Consider the following 26,865-nt stretch of genomic DNA (forward strand, 5'->3'; position numbering starts at 1 on the left):
TCTGAAGAAGTTCTGTGGCTTGTACCAACATCAGTTTACTGTTCTTGATATTTTACTGTATTTATGGCTGTTACTATTGGGGGGGGACTGAGTGAAGAGTGCATCAGCCTCTCTGTACCAATTTTCACAACTTCTGTGAATTAGAATTATTTTAATTATTCTTTTATAGAGTTAAAAAACTTTTTTTTTAAATTTCTATGAGTGCTTCTCAGTTCCAGTCATGCCAGTGCTGTGACATGTCCACAGGCAGTCATCTTTCCCTCCCCAGGGCTCAGTCTCCATCTGTAAACCTGGTACTGGGCCAAATTGCCGATGTCCTCTCCAGAGAGAGAATTCCATCATTCTTGAGGTGTTTGTTTGTTTTGTGTTTTTAATTTTTTAATGTTTATTTATTTTTAAGAGAGAGAGAGAGAGACAGAGCATGAGTGGGGGAGGGGCAGAGCGAGGGAGACACAGAATCCGAAGCAGGCTCCAGGTTCCAAGCCTTCAGCACAGAGCCGGACGTGGAGCTCGAACTCACGAACCATGAGATCATGACCTGAGCTGAGGTCAGACGTTTAACCAACTGAGCCACCCAGGCACCCCTCATTCTTGAGGTTTAAATAAACTTTTAGATGGCTTTATATAATGAATTATTGTGTCATTTAGGAATTTTCGGGGGTTTGAGAGAAACCCAGTTCAAACTAGCTTAAGCAAAACGGAAGAGAAAAAGGAATTAATTAGCTCACATGACTAGTAAGTCTGTGAATGCATATAGAATCGGTTAGATCCAGAACCAATCCAGATTGGTTCCATCCTTCTTATAGACTCCATGTGGCAAGATGGCCATTAGTGACCGTAGACACACATCTTCTTAGATTAGCATCCTCAGAGGTAGAAAGACTTCCCAGATAACTCCATCAGAAAAGTTTAGAGATGGAGTCTGGCCTAGCTTGGCACAGGGGGATAGAGTACTTTGATCGGTAGGCTGGTCACATGATTATCCCTTGAAGGAGGGTGGAACAATTGGGGATGTGGGTTGGGATGGCTCCATTCAAACCACCCCAGCACACATTGACTCTTACCAGAAGAATGGGGAACAATTTGCCGGGCAGATCAAAACAAGCAAGCCAAAAAACAAAGCAAACTAAAACTGTGCAGAGAAATAACCCATCTATTGGTTTGTATATTATTATATAAATGTAATTTATATTATTATTCCCTTTACAACGGAAAACAATGAGAACAAGATCAATATCATGACAAGCACACTGGTTCTAACCTAAATTGTTCTGTTGTTGTTCTTCTGGGTGGTTGTTCATAGGTAGGGATGTGGTTTTCATGTAGAAGGGGTAGCATCAACTTTACCATCTTAAATGCTTAATTTTTCCATTTTCTGTCTGTATAGGACAAACATGAGTCCCAGCATGCAGAACCTATGGCACTTCAGTCCTCCCGGGGGATCAAAGTGGAAGGTTGCATCCGGATGTATGAGCTGGTGCACAGAATGAGAGGAAGAGTAAGTGTCCCATGAAGTAGGGTAGGCTTGACCCACGGCAGCCACATTTAAATACAGTTCTTCAGGCATTATGAATGCCCACCTCGTGCTAATCATTGTGCCCCACATGCTAGTAGCTCCTGATTCACTTGGGGAGATAGTGTAACGTAGCATTTAAGAGTGAGCTCTCTGGGGCACCTGGGTGGCTCCATCAATTAAGCATCCAACGTCAGTTTAGGTGAGGATCTCACGGTTTGTGGGTTCAAGCCCCACATTGGGCTCTGTGCTGATAGCTTAGAGCCTGGAGCCTGCTTCAGATTCTCTCTCTCTCTCTCTCTCTCTCTCTCTCTCTCTGTCCCTCCATTCTGCATTCTGTCTCTCTCTGTCAAAAATGAATGAACATTAAAAAAAAAAGTGAGCTCTCTGAAGGAAGATAGATCAGGTTCACATCCTAGCTCTTCCGTGTTGCATGTGACTTTGAGAAAATTACTTAGGCTCTCCCGGTTTCTGTTTACTTCTCCAGAATTGGAAGATGATCTGGGGTTGTCAGATAAGGTTATGCTGAGAAGATGGATCTTAACAGCCTCTTGAAGAAAGGTTAATTCTGTTTTAATAATTTATTTGACTTTACTATTTTTTTCATGCTTTTCCAATAAAAATTAGAAGGATTTTAGGGGCGCCTGGGCGGCTCAGTTGGTTAAGAGTCCAACTCTTGATTTCATTCTGGGTCATGATCTCACGGTTTGTGAGTCTGAGCCCTGCACTGGGGGATTCTCTCTCTCTCTGCCTCTCCCCTGCTCGCTCTCTCAAAAAAATTAGAAGGACTTTAATTCTCAGGTCTTTTGAGAGAGCAAAACTAATGTAACACAAGGGAGAATATCTAATTAATGAATTTAACAACAAACCAAAGTAATTTATGTAAACGAACCCATTTATTATAGGCTGGCTGTATTTCAGGTGGCGTAGCTTCTGCGGCCTTTCACCTCCATCAGTCTGATGGGAGACTCTGCTGTGACGGCAGAAGTGGCCGTGTGGCTCCGGCACCGCCGGCTGCCGTTTTCATGCAGGCACCGCAATGCCAGATCCCCACAGCTTGTCTTTTCATCTTGGTTTTGCCACAGAAGGAGCACGTATATTTGGCGGGCTGGCCTATTTCAGTCTTCTTCACCATTTTCCTGAGGGAGGCACCATAATGGCTCCCGTATTTATGGAGGATTCCAACCATCCTGGTGCCGTTAGCCATGTTGCCTCAAACTAAGCCTGAGCCCAGGGAGCTGACGTTATGATTTTACAATTAGAAAGACAACGCATGGTTTTGTAAAAATTTCCACAGATCAAGTGAGTTTATAATGTGAAAGTCTTCTGGCATCTACCCTCGTTTGTTCATTCATTGAGTCAACAAATAGTTACCGAGCACTTACGTGCTTATGGAGCGCTTAGACGCTATTCTAGGTCTAGACAAAACAGTGAGCAAAGCAGACGCGGATTCAGGCCCTCACAGAGCTTCTGTACTGGTGAGGAGAGATCGAAGTAAACAAGAGAAATAAGTAAAATGTAGGTAGAAGACTGTTTACTCTGAGTGAAAGGGTCTGGTTGCTTCCTCTTGGGTGTTGGCAAGGTGGATGGTGAGGAATGCTCAGGTCCTGGCTAGGGGAGTCCTTTTCAGCTGAACACTTAATGCCCTTCATCTTTGGGAAAGTTTTCCCCTTTGATTAGTTTCTCTTCCTCTCCATTGCCTTTTTTCCCTCTCGTTTTAGGAACTTTTATTAGTCAGATATTGGATCTCCTAGATTAATTCCCTATTTCTCTTATCCTTCCTCTCATTTTCCTTTTGTCTTTTTCTCTTTTCCAAGAGATTTAATTTTATCCTTCCATTGTTAATTGAAAAACTATGCACCTACCTGTTTTTTAAATTATGTGTTTAGGGGCACCTGGGTGGCTCAGTCGGTTAAGCGTCTGACTTTGGCTCAGGTCATGATCTCACGGTTTGTGGGTTCGAGCCCCATGTCGGGCTCTGTGCTGACAGCTCAGAGCCTGGAGCCTGTTTTGGATTCTGTGTCTCCCCCTCTCTCTGCTCCTCCCCCACTCATGCTCTGTCTCTCTCTCTCTCTCAAAAAGAAATAAACATTAAAAAAAAATTTTTTTTAATAAAATAAATTATATATTTGACTTTCATGGGCTTTTTCTTCTCCGTGTGTTCCTTTTTCAGAGCATTTAATTCTCATTTCATATCATACTAAAGTTTTTTTCAGATTTGTATTCCTTGAAATAATTTGTTTTTTCTAGATTCATTATTCTAGGGTATAGAATTTCCTCAAATATCTAACGATCTTTATTTACCAGTGGTTGGACCAAGGCTTCCAGGTGCATTGTCAGGAACAAAATTATCATGATTTTGAACTTCCTAAGTGTCAGAATTCCTAGGGTATATGTTCTGGAATACCGGCCTCCACACTAGCTGATCCAGTTATCTCTGGATAATTTATTCATTTTCTTGTAGGGAAGAACTCTCTGTTTTTTTGGCTGGGAGTATGTATGCATGATTGTGTAATAAATCGCCCCCAAACTTGTGGCTTACAGCCACAACTGACATTTCATTCCTGTCCTTCGTGTTTCTGGAGGTCAACCTGCTCAACTAGGTAGTTCTCACTTGGGGTCTCTGTGGCTGCAGTGACAAGGTCTGGAATTCTTCCAGAGGCTTCCTCACTGACCTGTGTAGCTGTTGCAGTTACTTAGCTGGAACATCTGCCCTCTCCATGTGGCGGAGCTTCCTCCTAGCACAGAGGTCGGGTTCCAAGAGCAAGCATTGTAAGAGATACTGCCCGAGCTGCGAGCTGCGTGGCCTAGTCTCAGGAATCATGTAACATTATTTCTCTTTTCCACATTCTCTTAGCCAAGGCAATCGTCATGAGGGGCTGCTCAGGTTGAAGTGGAGGAGATGGGAGGGTCAGAGAATGTGCAGATCTCTCTCTTTTTTTTAAGTTTATTTATTTATTTTGAGAAAGAGAGAGCATGCAAGCAGGGAGAGGGAGAGAGAGAAAATCCCAAGCAGGCACCACTCTGTCAGCATGGAGCCTGATGCGGGCTGGAATGCACTAACTGTCAGATCATGACCTGATCTGAGGTCAAGAGTCGGACGCTTCATGGATTGAGCCACCCACGTGCCCCTGTGCAGATCTCTTTTTTTAAATCATTACACAGTACACAACAGAAAAAACAAATCCAGTACAGAATGAGCAAAAAACAGAGATACTTTACCAAAGGTACAAAGAAGCACATGAAAAGAGGTTTTCAGTGTTTATTTTGAGAGAGAGTGAAAGTTGGGGAGGAACAGAGAGAGAAGAGGACAGAGGATCCAAAGTGGGCTATGTGCTGACAGCAGACAGCTTGATGCGCAACTCATGAATCGTGAGATCGTGACCTGAGCCAAAGTCGGACACTTAACCGATGGAGCCACCCAGGCGCCCCGAAAAGATGTTTTTAAAAAATCATTACAGCACACATGCCTGGCTACCGACTGTTCTGATCTCATGATTTGGGAGGAGGCGGGGGGGGGGTGGGTTGGGGGGGGTGGAGAGTTGAGTTGACTGTTTCGTCTGAAAACATTCAGCTGATATCTCTGTTTTCAGCCCCGTGAACCCCACCTGGTTTTAGATCTGGCATTGCCCAGTCCTGAGCCTCTTTGAGGTTCTGGTAGCTTGGTTCTCTCCCTGAGAGACGTAGTCTGCTTGTGTTTGCACGCACCCTCACGTTTGCTCAGCTCTGCTGTCGGTTCACACTCCTCCACAGAAATGTTGTGTTCCAGAAGCATGGTGAAAATTTTTCCCTGCTGACAATCCCATGCACGTTCTGCTGTTGAGTCCTTTTTCCCTTCCCAACTCATATTTAAACGGAGTCTCGGAGGAGAGGTTATAGATGCTGTGTTCACTTTGCCTTCTTGCACTGGAAACTTAAAAAAAAATTTTTTTTTCAACGTTTATTTATTTTTGGGACAGAGAGAGACAGAGCATGAACGGGGGAGGGGCAGAGAGAGGGAGACACAGAATCGGAAACAGGCTCCAGGCTCTGAGCCATCAGCCCAGAGCCTGACGCGGGGCTTGAATTCACGGACCGCGAGATCGTGACCTGGCTGAAGTCGGACGCTTAACCGACTGCGCCACCCAGGCACCCTTGGAAGCTTTAAAATAGAATAATGTGACATCCTAACAATGTACTTTGCCGTATCTTCATGCTAGTATATATAGCATCTTGTCCTCTTCAAAGGCTGCAGAGTGTTCTCTAGTCTGACCTACTATAATATGTGTAGTCAATCCCCAGTTAATGTAAATTGTTTTAAATTTACTGCCATCATCGACAGGACTGCAGTGAGCATCCTTGTTCATACATCTTTGCACACATGTTCAGTATTTCCTTGGGATAAATTCTTAAAAATAAACCAGTGCCAAAGGATATATACCCTTTAAATTTTAGTAGTTAAAATGTCACATCACTCTTAAAGACCAAATGAGAATACTCTCATGAATAGTAAATGGAATACCTTTAGAAATCTAGGAAGGGGACTTTCCTAAGTGGAGGTGGGGGAGGAAATGTAGGCAGAGATGATAAGGTGAGGAGTAGATAGGAATGTGTATAGCATGTTTATGGAATTAGAATGAGTATTTCTATTGATTACTCTAAAATCAGAGTACACAGGATGGAGGCTTAAAAGCACGGGGCTCTTTGACACCACGATGGTAAATACCTGTCCATTCCTAGCTGATACTGGAGTGACATGAGTCACAAGGGGCAAATTGGGAGAACTTTCCAAAACAGCCAGGTGTAAACATCCACTCGGAGAGGAGAGGCGACTTGAGCATGGTTTCTGCGAACTAAGCAGCTGGTTCCATGCCCTTGAGTATCTCTGATGGAATTAAGGACAGACGGGAGGATGTTCTGCACGGGTAAATGAGCAAGGTGCCGACAGAGCTGCAGAGAGCAGGTGCTGATTCTTTTCAGGAGGGCCTGAGGCAGTGGCAAGAGGAGCAAGAGAGGAAGGTGCGAGCCCTCTCTGAGATGGCATCTGAACAACTGAAGCGCTTTGATGAACGGAAGGAACTGAAATATCATAAAGAATTCCAGGACTTACGGGAAGTGATGGAGAAGAGGTGAGCGGGAACGTCCGTGTGCTCAGCCCGACCTCTGTCCCAGCATGAGACCCCAAGGGAAAGAGTTGACCTACTGAGCCTTTAAATATCGAAATAAAATAGCCAGTGAAGCTCATAACCTAGAAAAATGCCCAGCCTTGGAGAGGTAACCAAGGTGTCGCAAGGAGAGGGAGGCTTTTAGGAGAGGTAAGGTGAGACAGTTTCAGGAAGCATCCCTGATGTTCCTGCCATTCTTCCTGCAGCTCCAGAGAAGCCCTGGGGCACCAAGAGAAGCTAAAAGCTGAGCATCGTCACAGAGCAAAGGTCAGAGCCTGGGAGACTTCTTGTGGGTGCGTCCTGGTGTGGCTCTAACCCGGGTCTTGCCTCCCTGTGACTCTCTTTACCTGCTGGGGGGAGGGGGGCCCATCTGTAAAATATGTAGCCCACCCGGGGCTTGGGGAATGTAGAAACAGAAGGCCCGGCGCCCCTGGGAGGTAACCGGACAACCCCTCCTGCAGATTCTCAACCTGAAGCTGAGGGAGGCTGAGCAGCAGCGCCTGAAGCAGGTGGAGCAGGAGCGGCTGCGGAAGGAAGAGGGCCAGGTCCGCCTGCGGGGCCTCTATGGCCTGCAGGAGGAGGTGCTGCACCTCAACCAGCAGCTGGACGCCTCTGAGCAGCATAAAGATGTGCTGAAGGTGGACCTGTCCGCCTTCCGGACCCGGGGCAACCAACTGTGCGGCCTCGTCTCGGGGATCATCCGGGCCACTTCTGAGGTGAGCGAGCTTCGGAGCGACCTGGTCTTCTGGCTCGGAAATGGACAGTCTTAGTGCAGATTTGGTTTCTGATTTAAAAGGAGTGCCTGGAGGGGCGCCTGGGTGGCGCAGTTGGTTAAGCGTCCGACTTCAGCCAGGTCACGATCTCGCGGTCCGTGAGTTCGAGCCCCACGTCAGGCTCTGGGCTGATGGCTCGGAGCCTGGAGCCTGTTTCCGATTCTGTGTCTCCCTCTCTCTCTGCCCCTCCCCCGTTCATGCTCTGTCTCTCTCTGTCCCCAAAATAAATAAACGTTGAAAAAAAAAATTAAAAAAAAAAAAAAAAGGAGTGCCTGGAAAAAAAAAATAATGCTTGCTTACTGTAGAAAATAGTAAGATCATTTGTTAGAGATAATAATCACCATTAGCATTTTCTCTTTCTTCCCTGACAAGGAGTGTGCATGTGGGGGGTTACCCTTACCCCAAAGTGGACTTTTATACATCCAGAGTTTCTTATCTTAGGTTAAACAAATAATTGTTTATTCTGATTGCAAAATACTTTAGTTCATTCAGTAATATTTTGTTGAACACCTGGTGTGCTGTGGTAAAAATTGAAACCTTACAACAATGTATATAGCTTTTTTCCAGTTAACATTGTATTTTGAACACATAATTACTACAATCACTAAAAATATTTTGATGTTTGTTTTTTGTTTTTTTAAAGAATGTTTGTAATGTTTATTTACTTTTAAGAGAGGCAGGGCAGGGGGCGGGGATGCAGAGAGAGAAGGAGACACAGAATCTGAAGCAGGCTCCAAGCTCCGAACTGTCAGCACAGAGCCCGATGCAGGGCCTGAACCCACTAACCAGGAGATCATGACCTGAGCCTAAGTCGGACGCTTAATCAACTGAGGCATCCAGGTGCCCCTGATGTTTTTAGTTAAAGCAGTGTTAAAAACTGCCAAGTATTGCCACAACACATGGCAGATATTTGGTATTTGATGAACACGTGGAATTGGATACTTCCCACATGTAATAATACCAAAAAACAATAGAAAAAGACATGCTTAATGTTGAACATTTAAGTTTCTGGGTTTTCACTACCATGCATAGCACTATAGTAATACCATTCTATATACGTCTTATTTGTATTTCTTTGAGATAAATTTTTAGAAAAGGAATTACTGAAATAATTTTAAGGTTCTTGACTCTTACCCAAAAGTTGTACCAATTCACGTTTTTTTTTTTCTTCAAGTTTTTGTTTTAAAAAGTCAGTGGAGGGTCTAGTTGGTTAAGTGTCTGACTCTTGATTTCGGCTCAGGTCATGATCTCACGGTTCATGAGGTCAAGCCCCACGTTGGGTGCAGAGATTACTTAAAAATAAAATCTTTAGAAATAAATGAAGGGGTGCCTGGCTGGCTCCGTCAGTGGAGCATCCAACTCTTGATCCTGGGATTGTGAGTTTGGGCCCCACGTTGAGCATGGAGTCTGCTGACCCACCTGCCTACATACATAGATGTACACAATAGTTAATTAATTTATTTAATTAATAAATTGGGAGGCCTCGTTGATTTAACAGGCAAAACTACAAAACACATTTGTAGGGCAATATACAAAATGATGGCAGCACTTCTCGATTCGTCTTACGATTCTGGTGGTCATATTCTTTTTTTTTTTTTAATTATTTTTTTTTTTTAACGTTTATTTATTTTTGAGACAGAGAGAGAGACAGAGCATGAACGGGGGAGGGTCAGAGAGAGGGAGACACAGAATCTGAAACAGGCTCCAGGCTCTGAGCTGTCAGCACAGAGCCTGACGCGGGGCTCGAACTCACCGACCGTGAGATCATGACCTGAGCTGAAGTCGGACGCTTAACCAACCGAGCCACCCAGGCGCCCCATCTGGTGGTCATATTCTAACAAAATAGCACACTGAAAGAAATGGGAACGTCACTCCGGCTTATATGCATTCACATTTATGAGCAGAAATTCTAAATAAAAGATGAGTAGGGACGTCTGGGTGGCTCAGTTGGTTAAGCGTCCGACTTCAGCTCAGGTCATGATCTCGCTGCTCATGGGTTCGAGCTCCACATCGGGCTCTGTGCTGACAGCTCAGAGCCTGGGGCCTGCTTCGGATTCGGTGTGTGTGTCTCTATCTCTGCCCCTCCCCGCTCATGCTCTGTCTCTTTCTCAAAAATAAATAATAAACATTTATAAATAAATAAATAATGATAAGTCAAATTTATCAGTGCCTCAAAACAATAATGTGCTATAACCAAAGAGGTATTATTCTAAGGATAATGAAAAGCTGAATCAATTGTTATGAAGTCTTTTCATGAACTTAATTTCACTAATAGGTTAATGGAGCGAAGTCATATGTTTGTCTTGTTAGATGTTGTAAAAGTATATGCTGAAATTCTACATCCTTTCCTATTAAAAATAATAGCAAATTAAAAACTAAAATGTGTTCCCAGGGTGCCTGAGTGGCTCAGTCAGTTGAGCGTCCAACTCTTGGTTTCGGCTCAGGTCATGATCTCATAGTTTTGTGAGTTTGAGCCCCACATCACACCTCACTGGCAGCACAGAGCCTGTTTGGGATTCTCTGCCCCTCCCCACTTGTGCTGTCTCTGTCTCTCTCAAAATAAACTTAAAAAAAAATGTTTCTCATGAACATGATAGATTATGTATCCATTTAAGACTACATTTTAGGGACACCTGGGAGGCTCAGTCAGTTGAATGTCTTATTGATATGGACTCAGGTCGTGATCTTGGGCTCCTTGCTGAGCGTGGAGGCTGCTTGAGATTCTCTCTTTGTCTCTGTCTCTCTCACTCTCTCAAAACAACATTAAAAACATAGACTACGTTTTAGACATGCCATTAAAATTGGGAAAGAAATAAAAATGTACCATGTTGCTACAATAGTAACAAATTGTTGATGTCGTTAATGTGTTTTAGCCAATAAAATGTAATAAGACAAAGGAGAAATACTTGAGGAAATGTAATTTGATAACAATATGATTGTCTACCTAGAAAGCCAAGAGTAAAAAGCTCCGAGCTATTAAAATTTTTTTTAACGTGTATTTATTTTTGAGAGACAGAGCATGAGCAGGGGAGGGGCAGAGAGAGAGGGAGACACAGAATCCGAAGCAGGCTCCAGGCTCTGAGCTGTTAGCACAGAGCCTGACGTGGGGCTTGAACTCACAAACCTCGAGATCATGACCTGAGCCGAAGTCGGACGCTTAACTAACTGAGCCACCCAGGTGCCCCAGCATGGTATCATTTTCATCTAGACTGTTGTCACAAGCTTTTAAAGAATTATCCCAGCATTGTTGGTGAGAGCATGGAAAAATCCATACTCTGTGGATGTGATGGTTAATCAGTATTACCTTTAAGAGGACAGGAACGCAGTAGGTATCAGCATGTTGAATGTGGGTACTCCATTGGGTGCAACAGTTCCAATTTAGCAATGTATTGTGTGAGCTGTGATTCAGCTTCACAGGTGCCTGGGGAATAGACGCTAAGCTCTGTCTCTGTCACCCTGACAGAACGGCTTTCCCACAGCAGAGGACCAGGCTGTGGCTGAGAGAGCCCTGCAGGAAATGCGGGACCTCCTTACAAGCTTGCAGCAGGAGATCGCCAGGGCCTGTGAGGACAAGAGGAGGCAGGATTTAGAGGCCCAGGTAAAGCGGCAAGACTCACACATGCAGCAGGGGCCAGAGGTCCACAGAGAGACCCCAGCTCCCAGCCAGGGCCCAGGAGGGAAACAGAATGAAGGTGGGTGTTGGCGTGGATACGGTCCTTTAGCCCAGAATGTGAAAGGAGACAAGAATATGTTTGAATATCGTGTTAAGCTTCAGGACAATTTACCGGAACTGTTAACATAATGTAAAACTCTGTATGTTTACTGAATTACGTTCAGTTTGGTTGATGCGGAGCCTGACTTCCAGCACTTGCCACGAGGATTTGAAATTCTGTATAATTCTAGTAGATGTATCATCCCAGGTTTTGCTGCTCTGACTTTTTAAAATAAATATTACGCAGTGTATGTTCACTGCATATGTAAGAGAATCAGTCGAGCATAATGGTTGAGAATGCTGGCTTTAGAGCCAGGTCCATGGGAATGTGGTTTTTCTACTTCCTGGCAATGCGACTTTGGCAAATTGACCTTTCTATGCCTATTTCCTCATGTAGAAAGTGAAGATAATGATGGTATCTACTTCCTAGGGTCCTTGAAAGCCATTAATACCTATATCAGCTGATCAGAACAGTGCCTGGCTCACGTGAAGTGTTCAGTGAGTACGATTACGAGAGCCTCTCTTCTCTTCCTCAGACCTCCAAGTAAAGGTACAAGACAGTACAATGCGGTGGTACCACCAGCTGCAGGATGTTTCCAGTCAGTGCGTGTTGGCCTTTGAGGAGCTGACCAACAGCAAAGACAGTCAGGTACGGAGGGCTGTAAGTTGCGAGTGGTCTGGGCCTGGGAGTGCTCTGAACAGCCCCGTGTCCCAGAGGAATGTTGCTAGCACGTCACCTTCCCTAATCCTGCTGTCATCGACTCAACTCTTCCGGACACTATTTGCCCTCTCACTGTTCTCTCCTGGCAGGCCAAAAAGGTAAAGATGGACCTCCAGAAAGCTGCCACCATCCCAGTGAGCCAAATCTCCACCATTGCAGGTTGGTCAGAGGAGTTCAGAACATGGCCCTTCGCTTCACTTTGTTATTTTGTACGACTCCACATCTACCCATCCGTAAGGTTCCCGTAGACAGAGTCTGTTCCAACAAATGACATGACGTTGGGTCAGGCACGTATAAGTTATGTCTTACTCTCTTTTGTTTCCTCTTCAACATGTAGAAGGCGATCATTACGTGTTTGTTGACTTGATTTATAAATAAGCTGTATATCAACAGTAAATTATTTAAGAAGGGTCTTACCTGAAGTTGAAAGTTACTGTTGAAGGGGCGCCTAGGTGGCTCAGTCAGTTGGGGTCTGACTCTTGATTTCGGCTCACGTCATGATCTCCCAGTTTGGGAGTTCGAGCCCCACATTGGGCTCTCTGCTGTCAGCACAGAGCCTGCTTCAGATCTTCTGTCTCCCTCTCTCTGCCCCTCCCCTGCTTGCACTCTCACTCTCTCAAATAAAGTAAACATTAAAAAAATATATCACAAGAATCCATATTTAGAAAAAAAAAGTTACTGCTGAAAACATCACTCAGGGAGCCTAGGATGTAACATACATTCTTTGCTTTTGTTCTACAACATGAGCCATTAGCTTATCCAAGCTCGAAACTTGCCTGAATATTTTTTTTTCATGTTTAATTTTGAGAGAAAGAGAGACAGGGTGTGAGCAGGGAAGGGGCAGAGAGAGAGACACACACAGAATCAAAAGCAGCTCCAGGCTCTGAGCTGTTAGCACAGAGCCCGACATGGCGTTCAAACACACAAGCTGTGAGATCATGACTTGAGCTGAAGTCATACACTTAACTGACTGGGCCACCCAGGCTCCCCTAAACCTGTCTTCATACTTTAGAACATATTCCTTTTCTCTCCAGAGACTGAGCTTTAGAGAGTGAGAACCAGACAGGGGGAAGTCCCTTTTTTCCTCTTCATTCAGAAGCAGAGGTTCGTTTTTGTAGAGCTCAAGATGTGGAAGCCTCCAAGTTGCAGGCCATGCTGCCCAGTGGCTGGGGAGCACGAACAGCTGAAAAGCTGCTCTGACTTAGCATGGGTCCCGCTTGCCCTAATTCACTTGTTGCCGGGAAAGCGTAGAAAAGTTATAATTCCTGCCCACAAGAGGCCTTGTGATGGAACTTATTTATCACCCTGCTGGTTCTCTCTGGATCAGGACAAGGTATAAATCAATAACCGCATATCACCTCTGGGCTTTAAAGTGCTGTTTCCTTTGCTGGCAAAGCAGCAGGGGCGAGGTTGACCTGACAGCCTTACCTCCCCTTCACTGCTGTCCTTAGGGTTGTCCCCAGTCCTGACCCCTCAGCCAACCACAGACCACTTTGCTTCCTCCTTCAGCGGGAAAATCCAGCAGATGCGACACTCAGATGCCTTTTCCAAGCATACACACGTGTACCCCTGCCTCTTAGTCTGTGTTTGCATGTGGAAGGAGTCATTGTCCGTGCACGCTTCCCCTTCTGCCTCTGCCTTTGTTCCCTGCTCTCCCATCCCCTTCAAGACTTGCCTCATCGCTTATCACCTAATCTCCTGGTTTCTGCAAAATTACTCCCTTTTACAGGCTCCTTTTCTTTTAAACATGCTGAGTTACTCACATCCTAAAGTATGTTTCCTTTGGTTCAAGATCTGTCTTTTCTAGCCTTCCTCAGGTTTCTCTTTGGTCCTGGTGATTATTCCCTTCTCTACGAACTCTGTTCCTTTGGCTTCCATGGCAACATGAATTTCCAGGTTCTCCTGCCACCTCCCTTTCTCCTTTGTGGGCTCCTCAGTCTCCTGTCCCCACCCTAATCCCTAACTGGAGGCGCTTCCCAGGAGTCTGCTGTCACCCTTGGTTCCCAGTCCACTTACCCTCAGGGCTTCAGATGCTGTCTCTGTGTGGGTGGCTCCCCAGTGTCCCTCTGGTGCTCTCTTTCCTCAGAGCTTCAGAACCCCTCGCTCTGGCCCCTGGGGGACGTCTGCCAGTGTCTCTCTCCTACCCCACGTTCAGGGTATGCAGACATCAACTCCCCATCCTCCTTTATGCCTCCTTTTCCCCTGTTTGCTCTCAGGAACCAGAGCACCACTGGCAACTCCGGCACCTTGGCTGAAACCGTGGGAGTCCTCCCCCTGACTGCTCTCTCTGTTTCATTCTCCACATCCGATCAGGCTCTAGTTTTGCTGGTCTTCACTTTTCTGGATATTTCTTGACTATGTTCCCTTTGTCTGCACCATCACTGTGAGTCTTTGAAGAGCCAGATGCAGAGTTGCTCTAGAGTTAGTGCTCAGTACATGCTAAATGACTGAGAAAGAAATGATCTCATTCCTGCCTATTTTTTTATTATTTTTTTTTTAATTTTTTTTTTCAACGTTTATTTATTTTTGGGACAGAGAGAGACAGAGCATGAACGGGGGAGGGGCAGAGAGAGAGGGAGACACAGAATGGGAAACAGGCTCCAGGCTCTGAGCCATCAGCCCAGAGCCTGACGCGGGGCTCGAACTCCCGGACCGCGAGATCGTGACCTGGCTGAAGTCGGACGCTTAACCGACTGTGCCACCCAGGCGCCCCAATTCCTGCCTCTTTAAAGGCAGTGGTTAGATTCGGAGCAGAATTTAATCTCTTTGGTGCTGGTGTGGCATATGGGATGTAGGAGGCCATGCCAGCCCTAGGGTTGGGGTGGAGAGGCATGGAGGAAGGAATTGACAGGGAATTTGGCCAGTGGGGTCCTTTGAAACCATCAGTAAAGTAGTACTGAAGTATGACTTAGCAGGAGTGGGTGCTACTATTTTGATAGCTCGTTAAGTTTTGAGTAATGGAGACCAATTCAGATCTGCATAGGCCAAAAAAGAAAAAGACATTTAATCTAAAGATAAAGGGGTGTTTCTCAGAATCTACTGGCAGGAATGGGGCTAGGTCTCAGGAGCTAGAAACCTTCAGACCTTCTGTACATCTCTTATTAGGTAGACCACTGGTCTTTGGTCCACTTGGCAGATGCAAGTCCCCGGTGTTCGTGAGCGTGTGTGTTGCAGGGCCAGCCACCTCCAGGACGTGACTCTGTGAGCTGGCTGATTGGCTCAGCTGGTCTACTCCTAATCAAACTGTAGCCAGTGCGGGCTTGGGGCTTACCGGATCCGGAATACAAATATAGCCGCCAGGAGCCCGCTTCTGTGCATCTGAGGATGGAGGGCAGGTCCCAGAGGAGGGGGTAGTCACTGAGAGCTGGGAAGAGCCTTTAGAACGGTTTTCCTAGAGATGCAAATGACTACTTTAGGGACGCCAGCTGTAGCCCACGGGATCTGTGGCCATTTAACAGCTATGTCCATCCTGTTTATCTCTCTGGTATGTCGATTTCAGAATTTACTCATTCCCAAATAAGGAATTCCTTTGAAATAGTACCATGCCTTCTGTACTCCTGCATCCGGGACAATCTACACCTGCTTGTGTACTTTTCTGCAACAGTATTTTGACGTTAGACTCTGACTTTGTGTGGGGCTGCCCGGCTGGGTTTTCATAGAGGCTTTCTTACTGCAGTGATGAGAAGCAGCGTGGCCTGCAGTTGAATCTTTTAACCGACTTTATCTCTGTCATACCCAGGCTCAAAGCTGAAGGAGATCTTTGACAAGATCCACAACCTGCTCTCCGGAAAACCAGTTCAGTCTGGCGGGCGCTCTGTGTCCGTCACACTTAACCCACAGGGCCTGGATTTTGTCCAGTACAAGCTGGCAGAGAAGTTTGTGGTGAGGAACTTTGTAACCAGAGGTATGGGGATGGGCCTGTGTGCAGCCCTTCTGCTTCTCTCCAGAGTAACCAAGGGGTCCCGTCTCTGCTCCCGCAGAAACAAGGAGAGGAGGAGGTGGCCTCTCACCACGAAGCGGCATTCCCCATTGCGGTTGTGGCGTCTGGGATCTGGGAGCTCCACCCCAGAGTGGGCGACCTCATTCTTGCACATCTCCACAGGAAGTGTCCCTACTCAGTTCCCTTCTACCCACCTTTCAAGGAGGGAATGGCTTTGGAAGACTACCAGAGGTGAGGTAGTTTTTCTCCTCACTCACTCTCCCCGGGGTCTGAATAAAATACAGAGAGAACTGGGGTTTGCTCTCCCTCCCTTCACAACTCCTCATATGTACCTTGACTTTCTGTCAGAGAATCCAGTGTCTTTCATGCAAACTCGCTGCTTTGGGAATTTGTGGATTCAGCTGCAATAGTCAATATAGTTTAAGGAAAAGAATATTGGATCTAGAATTAGGGGGTGGGAGGGGTCTTAGAATTTGGCCCTGCTTCATCATTTTTTTTTTTTTTTTAATTTTTTTTTTTTTTCAACATTTATTTATTTTTGGGACAGAGAGAGACAGAGCGTGAACGGGGGAGGGGCAGAGAGAGAGGGAGACACAGAATCGGAAACAGGCTCCAGGCTCCGAGCCATCAGCCTAGAGCCTGACGCGGGGCTCGAACTCACAGACCGCGAGATCGTGACCTGGCTGAAGTCGGACGCTTAACCGACTGCGCCACCCAGGCGCCCCCCTGCTTCATCATTTAATACATTTGCAAAGTGGGGCAGTCATGTAAGCTCTTTGAGCATCATTTTACATATTTGCAAACGGGGGTCATAACATCCATCAATCCTGTGAGTTTGGGGCTCCCGGCTGGCTCCTTCAGGAGAGTGTGCAACTCTTGATCTTGGGGCTGTGAACTCGAGCCCCACATTGGTGCAGACAATGCTTAAAAACAGAATGTTAAAAAAAAAATTTGTGAGTTTACCTCACAAGGCTTATGTGATGATGCACAGATGTGATTGTGGATGTGTGTGCTTTGCAAACAAAGTTTTCTGCAGAGGTAATGATATGTAATCATATAAGAAGAATAATGCTAAAAATGGGTGCCTGGCTGCCTCAGTGGGTAGAGGCTGCGACTCTTGATCTCGGGGTTGTGATTTCCAGCCCCACATTGGGCCCTAGGGCTTACTTAAAAAAAATAATAATATAAGGGGCACCTGGGTGGTTCAGTTGGTTGAGTGTCCAACTCTTTTTAAAAATTTTTTTTTAATGTCTATTTTTGAGAGAGAGAGAGCGAGCATGAGGCTTCAGGCTCTGAGCTGTCAGCACAGAGCCCGATGTTGGGCTCGAACCCATGAGCTGTGAGATGACCTGAGCCCAAGTCGGATGCTTAACCCACTGAGTCACCCAGGCGCCCCCAAAATTAACCGTCTCTTAATTTCGGTTCAGGTCATGATCTTGTAGCTTGTGGGATTGAGCCCTGTGTCAGGTTTTGTGCTGACAGCATGGAGCCTAGTTGGGATTCTCTCTCCCTCTCTCTCTGCCCCTCCCTACCCTCAAAATAAATAAATATTTAAAGTAACAATACTAATAATAATGCTAAATGTGATAGTACTAGATTGTTTCTTTGAGCCATAAAAAATAAGTGATTTGTCACCCTCACTTTGGCCTTGTCACATTGAATTTTTTCTTCCCACACAGGACGCTTGGCTACCAAGTGAAGGACTCCAAAGTGGAACAGCAGGACAACTTTCTAAAGCGCATGTCTGGGATGATCCGACTCTACGCCGCCATCATCCAGCTCCGGTGGCCGTATGGAGGCCGACAACAGGTGGTAGAAAAGACTTGCTCTCAAGAGAGAGGCCAGACTGTATTCGTGTATTCTGTCCACAGGGACTGTTGCCCTTCTTGCCAAGCGGGCAGTCTGGTTACATGATGATGTATTGTCGCTCCCTAGGTATGTTCTAGAGAAGTTGATGTTAACTCTTAGGAAGTTTTGGACTATCAGAACCTTTTGTTCAGTGATTGAGTCAGCTGAGGCTTTAAAGAACTGAGTTTATAAGAGGGTCTGTGAGATGAGAGTCTGTTGTAAACCATTCATTAAGGTTCTATAGAAGATTCTATTAGATGGAGTGAGTCTAAATGACAGTGTCAGGGCACCTGGGTGCCTCAGTCGGTTGAGTGTCTGACTCTTGATTTCGGCTTGGATTCTGATCCACGGGTTGTGAGATCGAGCCCCACGTTTGGCTCCACGCTCAGTGCAGAGTCTGCTCCAGATTCTCTCTCTGTCCCTCTTCCCCACTCGTGCTGTCTCTCAAAATAAAAATAAAAATGACACAGTGTCATTTTATTATTTATTTATTTCTAAGTAAGCTTTAGGCCCAACGTGGGGCTTGAACTCACAACCCTGAGATCAAGAGTTGCTCGCTCTGGGGCACCTGGGTGGCTCAGTCGGTTAAACCTCTGACTTCAGCTCTGGTCATGATCTCATGGTTCATGAGTTCAAGCCCATTTCAGGCTCTGTGCTGACAGCTCGGAGCCTGGAGCCTGCTTCCGATTCTGTGTCTCCCTCTCTGCCCCTCTCCGTCCCCTGTTCACGCTCTGTCTCTCTCAAAAATAAACACTTTTTTAAAAGTTATATTTGTTTTATTTTATTTTATTTTTATATATATATATATTTTTTTAATTTTTTTTTAACGTTTATTTATTTTTGAGACAGAGAGAGACAGAGCATGAACGGGGGAGGGTCAGAGAGAGTGGGAGACACAGAATCTGAAATAGGCTTCAGGCTCTGAGCGGTCAGCACAGAGCCCGACGCGGGGCTCGAACTCACGGACCGCGAGATGGTGACCTGAGCCGAAGTCGGCTGCTTAACCTACTGAGCCACCCAGGTGCCCCTAAAAGTTATATTTATTTTAAATAATCTTTACATCCAATGTGGGGCTCAAACTCACGACCCTGAGATCAAGAGTCACATGCTCTTCTGACGAGCCAGCCAGGCCCCCCCAAAAGTAAATAAACAAACAAACAAACAAAAAAAGGGTCGCTCGCTCTACCAACTGAGTCAGCCAGGCGCCCCATTACTGTCATTTTAGACCTGGTTGGTGCCTCACATCACAGATGAGCAGATGGAGTCCCAGCGAGCTATAGTGACATAGTCAGTGACAAAGCCACGGCTGGGGTGCAGGTCTTTGACTTGCCAGCCTAGTGCTTTTCTCAAAGGATACAGATTAGAGATGGAGATGTCAATGTACTCAGAGACCTAAGAGAAGGGAATGTAAGTTGATTGAATCCAAGTTTTTATTGTGTACCTGCTGTGTCCCACGTTCTGTGCTAAAGGTCCCAAGAATAATAAATAAAACATCTGTATGGATAACTGTTGGTCAGCGGACTCCCTGAAACCAGAACTGTCAGATGTGGACTGAAGGGATCCTGTAGGCAATGTGTGGGTTCCGGTGTGTTGGGACATTTGAAAATAGAATTTGTTCGGCGTGTGCTGTGTCTGCCCTGCGGCCTGTGCTTGATTGAGATGATCTGGGGGTTCATGTCACTTAGAAATGGCTGGATGATAACCTTGGGAGTTTAGATCTCCGGATACAAGGAGAGCAAATCATGACCAAGTGTCTTCGCTCCCAGATTCACCCTCACGGCTTAAATCATGGCTGGCGCTGGTTGGCACAAATCTTAAATATGGAGCCCCTGTCAGATGTGACAGCCACTCTCCTCTTTGACTTCTTGGAGGTATGTAATGCAGTTATCACACGAGAGGGGGGACAGTGGTTGAAGCAGCCTTGTGCCACTGCGTGGCGTGAATCGGGAAGCAGTATGGAAATAGGCTATTGGTGAACAGCATTAGGATCCAGTCTTACACATTTTTTCCCAAGTGCTAAAGACAAACCTGGCTTTTGGGTTTTCTTCCCACTGTGTTTTCCTTCTCTGTGTGGTTGTGTTCTCACTGTAAAGAAAAAACTATACATCCCAGCACCAGCAAAAAGGGATGTTCATTTCAAGGATAGAGAAGTGACTCCCAGAACCAAGGGTAGGATGTATGATTGACTCTCATGTGGGCCTGGAACTAGGAACTAGAATGTCACCAGGTACCAAGAGTCCTTTTGGGGCCACACGGTCCTTCTTGTGCTCTTCCCGTAGGCTGCTCATCCTTGCTCCCTAGGCCAGTTTTCTCTAGATCTCTGCACGGTGGAGAAGGTGGCCATCCTGGGCTATAGCCTCTGCCTCAGTGCGGTCACCTAGTGTAATGGAACTGGCGGCTCACTTTTGTAATCCCTCATTCCCAGGAGAGCAAATATGATCAACTAGCCTTGGCCACATATCTCCTTCATCCAGAAGGTTCTATACGGTCCTGTCTGCCTATGAAGGGCCACCACTGTAGAGTGAGGGTAAGGGTTTCTGTGGACAGGAGACATTTCTTAAAGGATAAAGGCTTAGGGCACATACCATAACAGATGTGGGCCATCCGGCCTATAATGCCAAATGCTTCCAGTCACCCTGGAGCTTCTGAAGTCACAGGACGTGAGCAGAGACCATGAATAAATTTGAGAACATGGTGGTGCCCTGCTTACTAAGGTTGGGAGGAACACCGCACCTTTGGAAAGGTTTCCATTCAGTAGACTCAAAGAAGAACAATTAAGTTAGACTCACATTCTCTGGTTTGTGAAAATACCTGGTTTCTTGGCTGTCTTATTTCACGGAGGTTTTGTCCTATACAGACAAATGCTTCAGAAGAAGGTTGGGTCTTTCCATTTGTTCCCTTGCTTAGCTAGCTAAGTGGCATTGTGATTGAAACTCTTGGTAGGAGGGAAAGGCAAAGGGCTGGTGTGCTTTATGGGTCTTTGGGTCTCTTGGGTGAGTGTGAATTTGCCTTCTCTTCTCTGATGGTGCCTGTCTTCCCCTGGAGGTGTGTGGGAATGCCCTCATGAAGCAGTACCAGGTACAGTTCTGGAAGATGATACTTCTCATCAAAGAGGACTACTTCCCCAGGTATGTGACCTGTTGAACAGACACCACGGGATTCAGTGAGTAAAACCCATGGTGTCGAATACCCTTGGGTGCCTCTGGGTTTGACTCTGTTAAAAACAGTTGTATTGGGGCGCCTGGGTGGCTCAGTCAGTTGAGCATTGGACTTCGGCTCAGGTCATGATCTCACAGTCCAGGTCATGATCTCACAGTCCAGCTCGTGAGTTCGAGCCCCACGTCAGGCTCTGTGCTGACAGCTCAGAGCCTGGAGCCTGCTTCAGATTCTGTGTCCCTCACTCTCTGCCCCTCCCCCTCTCTCACTCTGTGTCTGTCTCTCAAAAAAAAAAAAAAAAAAAAAAAGACGTTTGTATTAAGTGTGACATCTTCTATCCTTCTTTTTGATATTTGAGTAAGTGCTTTTGAACTCTAGTGAGAGTTTCTTAAACATTATTGGCTAAATGAAAAAATGAATTAGGAAGATTCTGGATTCAGATACCTGACATGTCTTTAACTCTGTTTTCCAAACTCCCCCAGCTAATCAGGGATGGTGATTACATGTGGTCGTGAATTAAACCCAAAGAGTCAAGCTCCCTTAATCAGTTGGAGAAACTGATCTGTCAGCCAGTTTGCTTGACTGTCATGGCGTCCGCCTCTGGGTGCCCTTCTCATTCCTCTCAACACTGGCATTTCGTGGGGGGAGAGACCTTGGCAGCATCTATCCTTCTGCTCACAGAGATCTTCGAAAGGAACGTCCTCTCCTTTATCCCCTGGTTTGAAAAGAAGGCTGAGACCATTTGGAAGAATGACAGCATCCTTGGTCCAAAAGACCTCTGCCCAAGTCGTTTGATCTCCCCCTTCTCCCGCTTCCCGTAGATCGGCAGTGCCCCTAACTCCTCTAAAAGGGACGGGGCAATCATAGCTGTCACTTGCATATTGTCTTCCTCTTCCTGCAGGATTGAAGCCATCACAAGCTCAGGACAGATGGGTTCCTTCATACGCCTCAAGCAGTTCTTAGAGGTAAGAGGTCCTTAGATCAACATGTTTCGAGCTGTTGTTGACCTTGAAGGCGCCTGTCTCTGACAAGTCCTGGACCTCTATGCTCTCGGATTACAGTCTCTTCCTATTTTTTTTGAACCCTACTTTTTTGTCCAGGATTCCCCTTAACCTTAAGGGTTGCTGTTTCATCATCCTAGATGTCACTGTCCCTACTGCCTGTGGGCAAGCTATCCTAAGGGATGAATAAAATATCCTTAATGAATCTGGTCTCACTGATACATGTTTTTGTTTTGCGGGATTTTTTTAGTTTATTTATTTATTTTTGAGAGAGAGAGCATGAGCACAGAAGTGGCAGAGATAGAGGGAGAGAGAATCCTAAGCAGGCTCCATGCTGTCAGAGCCTGCCGTGGGGCTCAAACCCACAGAACCGCGAGATCATGACCTTGCTTAACTGACTGAGCCACCCAGGCGCCCCACGCTGATACATGTTTTACAGGCTGGCCTGTAAAACATCCTGGTTCCTTTCTCAGTGTCTGGCCAGGGGAACTGGGAAATTTGGTCACTTTTTCTCTATGACAAGAGACTGCACTTTCAGCCAGACTCCTCCCCTGTTTCTCAGTGTTGAAACCCTCTTTAAAGAGGTTAAGTATGACAGACACCGTAGAAGCCTCTGGTGGGTCTGCCAAGACAGCCCACTGACTTCCACTTTCCAGTAGCCCGAGTGGGCAAACGGGGGTCATGAAGGACAAGGCTGGGCGCTGGGAAACGAGGCGGGGGCAGCATGACCAGCAGCATTCCCCTTGTTCTCTGCTGCAGTTCATACAGAAGCAGAAGTCTTCTGCACCGCCATTGGTCTTTTCCCAGTGTTGACCACTGTCCCGTGGGACTTAGGCTTGCTGTCCCTCAAAGCTTCCAGCTGGTAATTGTGGGAAGGCACGTTACCAGAAAATCATTGTTTTCTCCATCTTTCCCTGACCAGAAATGTTTGCAGCGCAAGGAGATTCCTGTCCCCAAGGGCTTTCTGACCTCCTCCTTCTGGCGTTCCTGATGGCACCCCGGCGCCCACCATCTCTGTTCTGTTGCAGAGGGACAATAATAAAGCAACTGAAAACAGCTGCATTTGGGAAAAGTCATATCAGATTTAGAAATCTACCAACCTGTGCTTTTATATATTTGTACCCATGACTAGGAGAGGAGATCGTTCAGGGGTCCCAGAATCTAGGAGGTCTCTCGTAGGTTGGACAGTCCTTAAGGGATCCACATGACAGAGTAAATGGAATCGGCTTTTCTCACTTCTACAAATATGGTGAGGTGTTTAGTTCTTGGTCTCCTCCTTCATTTCCTTTGTCTCTGCTGTCTTTCAGAAAGTAGGTGGTACCTTAACCATTTCCCTCTGAGCTGAAGTAAGCCCCCCACACCTACTCCCCCGTCCTGCTGCCCCTCCCCAGAGTACAGGTTAATAGTTGAGGCCCAAATGCTTACATGAAAGTCTGGGCTATGGTGGTTTTGTTTTCTCAGCTTGTGGAGTAATCCTAAATTCAGAGGAAATGCCTGATGCAGACGTGGATTAAGCCCCAAATTGTATCAGAGATAGTTTAGCATCCGGGATTAGGACTGTTGATACATGTTATATTGAACAGGAAGCACTGTTTGTCCTTTTAATTGGGACTTTGCCCCCTGAAGGACTAGGGGTGCAGGAGCCAGAGCAGGTGTGGGGTTTTGTTTGTTTGTTTGTTTGTTTGTTTCTGAATTTGAATTAAGTTGAGCTGAGATGGGTTTGCAACACTATACAAGAGCCAAGCATCTACAGGCAATGATTCAAGGGTTAAATGAAGGTGTTCGGGAGGAACTGAGAACTGCTTTATAATTGTTTACATGTCCTGAATGAAGAATGATGATAGATTTGCCTGAATAAAGCCACGACAGGAATTCAGAACCCGGCTGTTCAGATAAGAATTGAGATTTGTTTTACAAAAGACTCACTGTCTTTTGTAGTGCAGAGGCAGGGATATACCCCTCTGTACCACCTGTTGTGTGTGGGGATGTGTTTTGGGGAGTGGGGGTATTCCCTGGTACTCCTGAGTGGCTTGAAGTAACACACTCTATGAATTGTTGACTATGGTGCCAAAAAATAAGTAATAAAGCTTGATTTTAAAAAACCCACTGCTGGTTGATGTGACCAATTTCCTTTGCCCTGAGCTGTGTACATAGCTGTGTACATGGTCAAGCACAGGCCTAGCTATAGAATGGTATATGTTCTTCCCTATTTTGTCTTCTTGACCTTCACCTAGGAAGATTTTTCTTTCTGTCATTCCTTTTCCGGAATTATGTACCTGACCTTGTTTGATCTAGCAGAAATGGAAAAGTACTGAAGTCTTTTCATGTGGATACAACAGAATGAACTCTGGGGAAGGTGTCAGAAGACTTGGTGAATTCACTTTTGGGTTTTGTGCCCTTGGGTGGGTCATTCTCTGAACCTCACGATCACCACCCCTGCAAAAACACACGACGGGGATTAGTCATGAGATGAGCAGTTTTCAGTGCTCTGTAGCTTCCCAGCCAGTGTGTCGGCACAGGTCTCCGTCTGTGGGGCCTGAGGTGGGCGGAGCCCCCAAGGCCAGTTGTTATTTGCACTTGCCCTCTTACCTGTGCTTTACAGATGGCATTATTGTCTATGTATCATGACAGGAAACAGGTCAGGGAGCACTGACCTAGTGTTGAGTGACAGGGCCTGTCCCTATAGTCAAGGTCAACATAGGGAGGCTTTGTGCAGATTTTAAATTTTTTTTTTTTTAACGTTTATTTATTTTTGAGACAGAGACAGAGCATGAACGGGGGAGGGGCAGAGAGAGAGGGAGACACAGAACCGGAAGCAGGCTCCAGGTTCTGAGCCATCAGCCCAGAGCCCGACACGGGGCTCAAACTCACGGACCATGAGATCGTGACCTGAGCTGAAGTCAGACGCTTAACCGACTGAGCCACCCAGGTGCCCCATGTGCAGATTTTAAAAAGGCATCCCTTCCTTCAAGATGCTACTGCCATCTGCTGGAATAGAACCACGAATCCGTGGTAGCCCAAGGTGCAGGGGGCCTAGAGAGTCTGCACGGCTTTATGTGGAGCCCTAAGAGAATCCTGTGATCCTCTGTACCACAGCATTTTGGCTATATGTGAGCTATATTGCAGTCCTAGGTACGATCATATACGGGAAAGCTCCAAAAGTGAAAGGTGAAAAATCACCGGACAAAATGATCGCTGAGGGCCGTTCCACTTTGAAATTTTTTTTAATGTTTATTTATTTTTGAGAGAGAGCATGAGGAGGGGAGGGGCAGAGAGAGAAGGAGACACAGAATCCGAAGCAGGTGCCAGGCTCCCAGCCGTCAGCACAGAGCCCAACGCGGGGCCCAAACCCATGAACCATGAGATCAGGACTTGAGCCAAAGTCGGACGCTTAACTGAGCCACGCAGAAGCCCCAGGCTGTTTCACTATGAATCCACTAGTCCACAGAAAACACCTCTCCTGTTATTTGAATGTTCTTTGTCCAGACATGTTTAACAGTCTTGCACATGTCACTTGATGCTTGGAATTCCTGATAGGTTCTCGATGGTAAACCAAGAAAGGAGAGCATTAGGGAAGCCAGGTTTTTGATACTCTGATAGTGTTGCCTTCAGAGATACTGATTGCCAGCTGATAGGTGCAACCCCTGGTGGCCAGTAGCATCAGATTCCTCTGAGTGGAATACTAAGGCCTGCATCCAGTTTTGAAATTCAAGTACTCACTTGCCTGCTTGCTTCCTTTTAAGCTTGACCTCATTTCTCAGGCTGACTGCCCATATTTTTGTTGTATCATTATCCTACGTCATTTTTAATGTTTATTTGTTTTTGAGAGAGAGAGAGAGCACGAGCCAGGGAGGGACAGAGAGAGAGGGAGACACAGAATCCGAAGCAGGCTCCAGGCTTCAAGTTGTCAGCACAGAGCCTGACGCGGGGCTCGAACCCGTGAACCTCGAGATCGTGACCTGAGCCGAAGTCAGACTCAACCAACTGAGCCACCTGAGTGCCCCATGTCCCTACATCATTTTAAAACAAATTTGATGATGAGTTGAAAATTCCAACAGGAGAGAACCCCTGCACCTCCCTTGGATAGAAGAATGGAATTGTTCTGGAGAGTTCCTTCCCCTACTCTTCAAGCGTCCTGCAATGAAAGCAGTGACGTAACTAGGTTTGGGTGTCTTCTGTCTTAGTGCTAGGACAGCCAAGGGAGCCACAGAGCTTCATACAGGTGCCTCAACAGGCCTGGCCTCTCACATCCCGTTTTTTTTGTTGTTTGTTTTTAAATGTTTATTCATTTTTGAGAGGGTGTGAGTGGGGGAGGGGCAGAGAGAGAGAGAGGGAGACACACAATCTAAAGCAGGCTTCAGGCTCTGAGCTGTCAGCGCAGAGCCCGACATGGGGCTCGAACTTGTGAATCAGCCAGATCATGACCTGAGCCAAGTCAGACACTTACTTGACTGAGCCACCAAGGCACCCCTAGGCCCCATTTTAAAAAAATAGCATTTATACAGATGATATATTCAAGAAACATTTTTCTTGTAGCTTCCTCAGGCTGCTTAACACTAAATGTAGTACGTGATCCTGAATTGGAACCTGTAACAGAAAAAAAAATCTTTGTGTGTTGTCTTATAAAGGACACTTGGTCAATTGGCAAAACTTAAATAGGTCTTACGTTTTTTTTTTTTTTTTTTAATGTTTAGTTGTTGGGGGAGGAGCAGAAGAGCCAAAGCAGGCTCCGTGTTGACAACAGAGAGCCCGATGCAGGGCTTGAACTCATGAACCGTGAGATCGTGACCTGAGCTGAAGCCGGACACTTAACTGACTGAGCCACCCAGGCACCCAAAACTTGAATAAGGTCTATGAGTTAGGCAGTAGTATTATGTCAAGATCAATTTCCTGATTTTGATCATTATACTGTGGTCATAAAAATGAATATCCTTGGGGCACCTGGGTGGCTTAGTCTGTCGAGTGTCCGGCTTCGGCTCAGGTCACAATCTCAGGGTTTGTGAGTTCAAGCCCTGCATCGGGCTCTCTGCTGTCAGTGCAGAGCCTGCTTTGGATCC

At 46.1% G+C, this 26,865-nt stretch overlaps 1 protein-coding gene and 1 pseudogene across 2 annotated transcripts in view; one reads left to right on the top strand and one right to left on the bottom strand.

Moving 5' to 3' along the window:
• Positions 1-23,914, top strand: part of GLE1 (GLE1 RNA export mediator) — a 32,135-nt gene extending 8,221 nt beyond the window's left edge. For both annotated transcript variants that reach the window (XM_040482530.1, XM_040482531.1), the window contains exons 3-16: positions 1,388-1,498; positions 6,473-6,621; positions 6,864-6,924; positions 7,119-7,373; positions 10,894-11,122; positions 11,679-11,791; positions 11,953-12,022; positions 15,603-15,745; positions 15,844-16,034; positions 17,483-17,612; positions 19,418-19,522; positions 20,697-20,779; positions 21,709-21,772; positions 22,731-23,914. In XM_040482530.1, coding sequence (XP_040338464.1) covers positions 1,388-1,498; positions 6,473-6,621; positions 6,864-6,924; positions 7,119-7,373; positions 10,894-11,122; positions 11,679-11,791; positions 11,953-12,022; positions 15,603-15,745; positions 15,844-16,034; positions 17,483-17,612; positions 19,418-19,522; positions 20,697-20,779; positions 21,709-21,772; positions 22,731-22,799 — 1,773 coding nt within the window. In that variant the 3' untranslated portion in view covers positions 22,800-23,914. The remainder of the gene's footprint in view (positions 1-1,387; positions 1,499-6,472; positions 6,622-6,863; positions 6,925-7,118; positions 7,374-10,893; positions 11,123-11,678; positions 11,792-11,952; positions 12,023-15,602; positions 15,746-15,843; positions 16,035-17,482; positions 17,613-19,417; positions 19,523-20,696; positions 20,780-21,708; positions 21,773-22,730) is intronic.
• Positions 2,234-2,720, bottom strand: LOC121035069 (60S ribosomal protein L37a-like; annotated as a pseudogene).
• Positions 23,915-26,865: the final 2,951 nt, after the last annotated feature.

This window comes from Herpailurus yagouaroundi, unplaced genomic scaffold (assembly GCF_014898765.1).
Source record: "Herpailurus yagouaroundi ecotype Mexico unplaced genomic scaffold, PumYag 160, whole genome shotgun sequence".
Taxonomy (NCBI): Eukaryota; Metazoa; Chordata; class Mammalia; order Carnivora; family Felidae; genus Herpailurus; species Herpailurus yagouaroundi.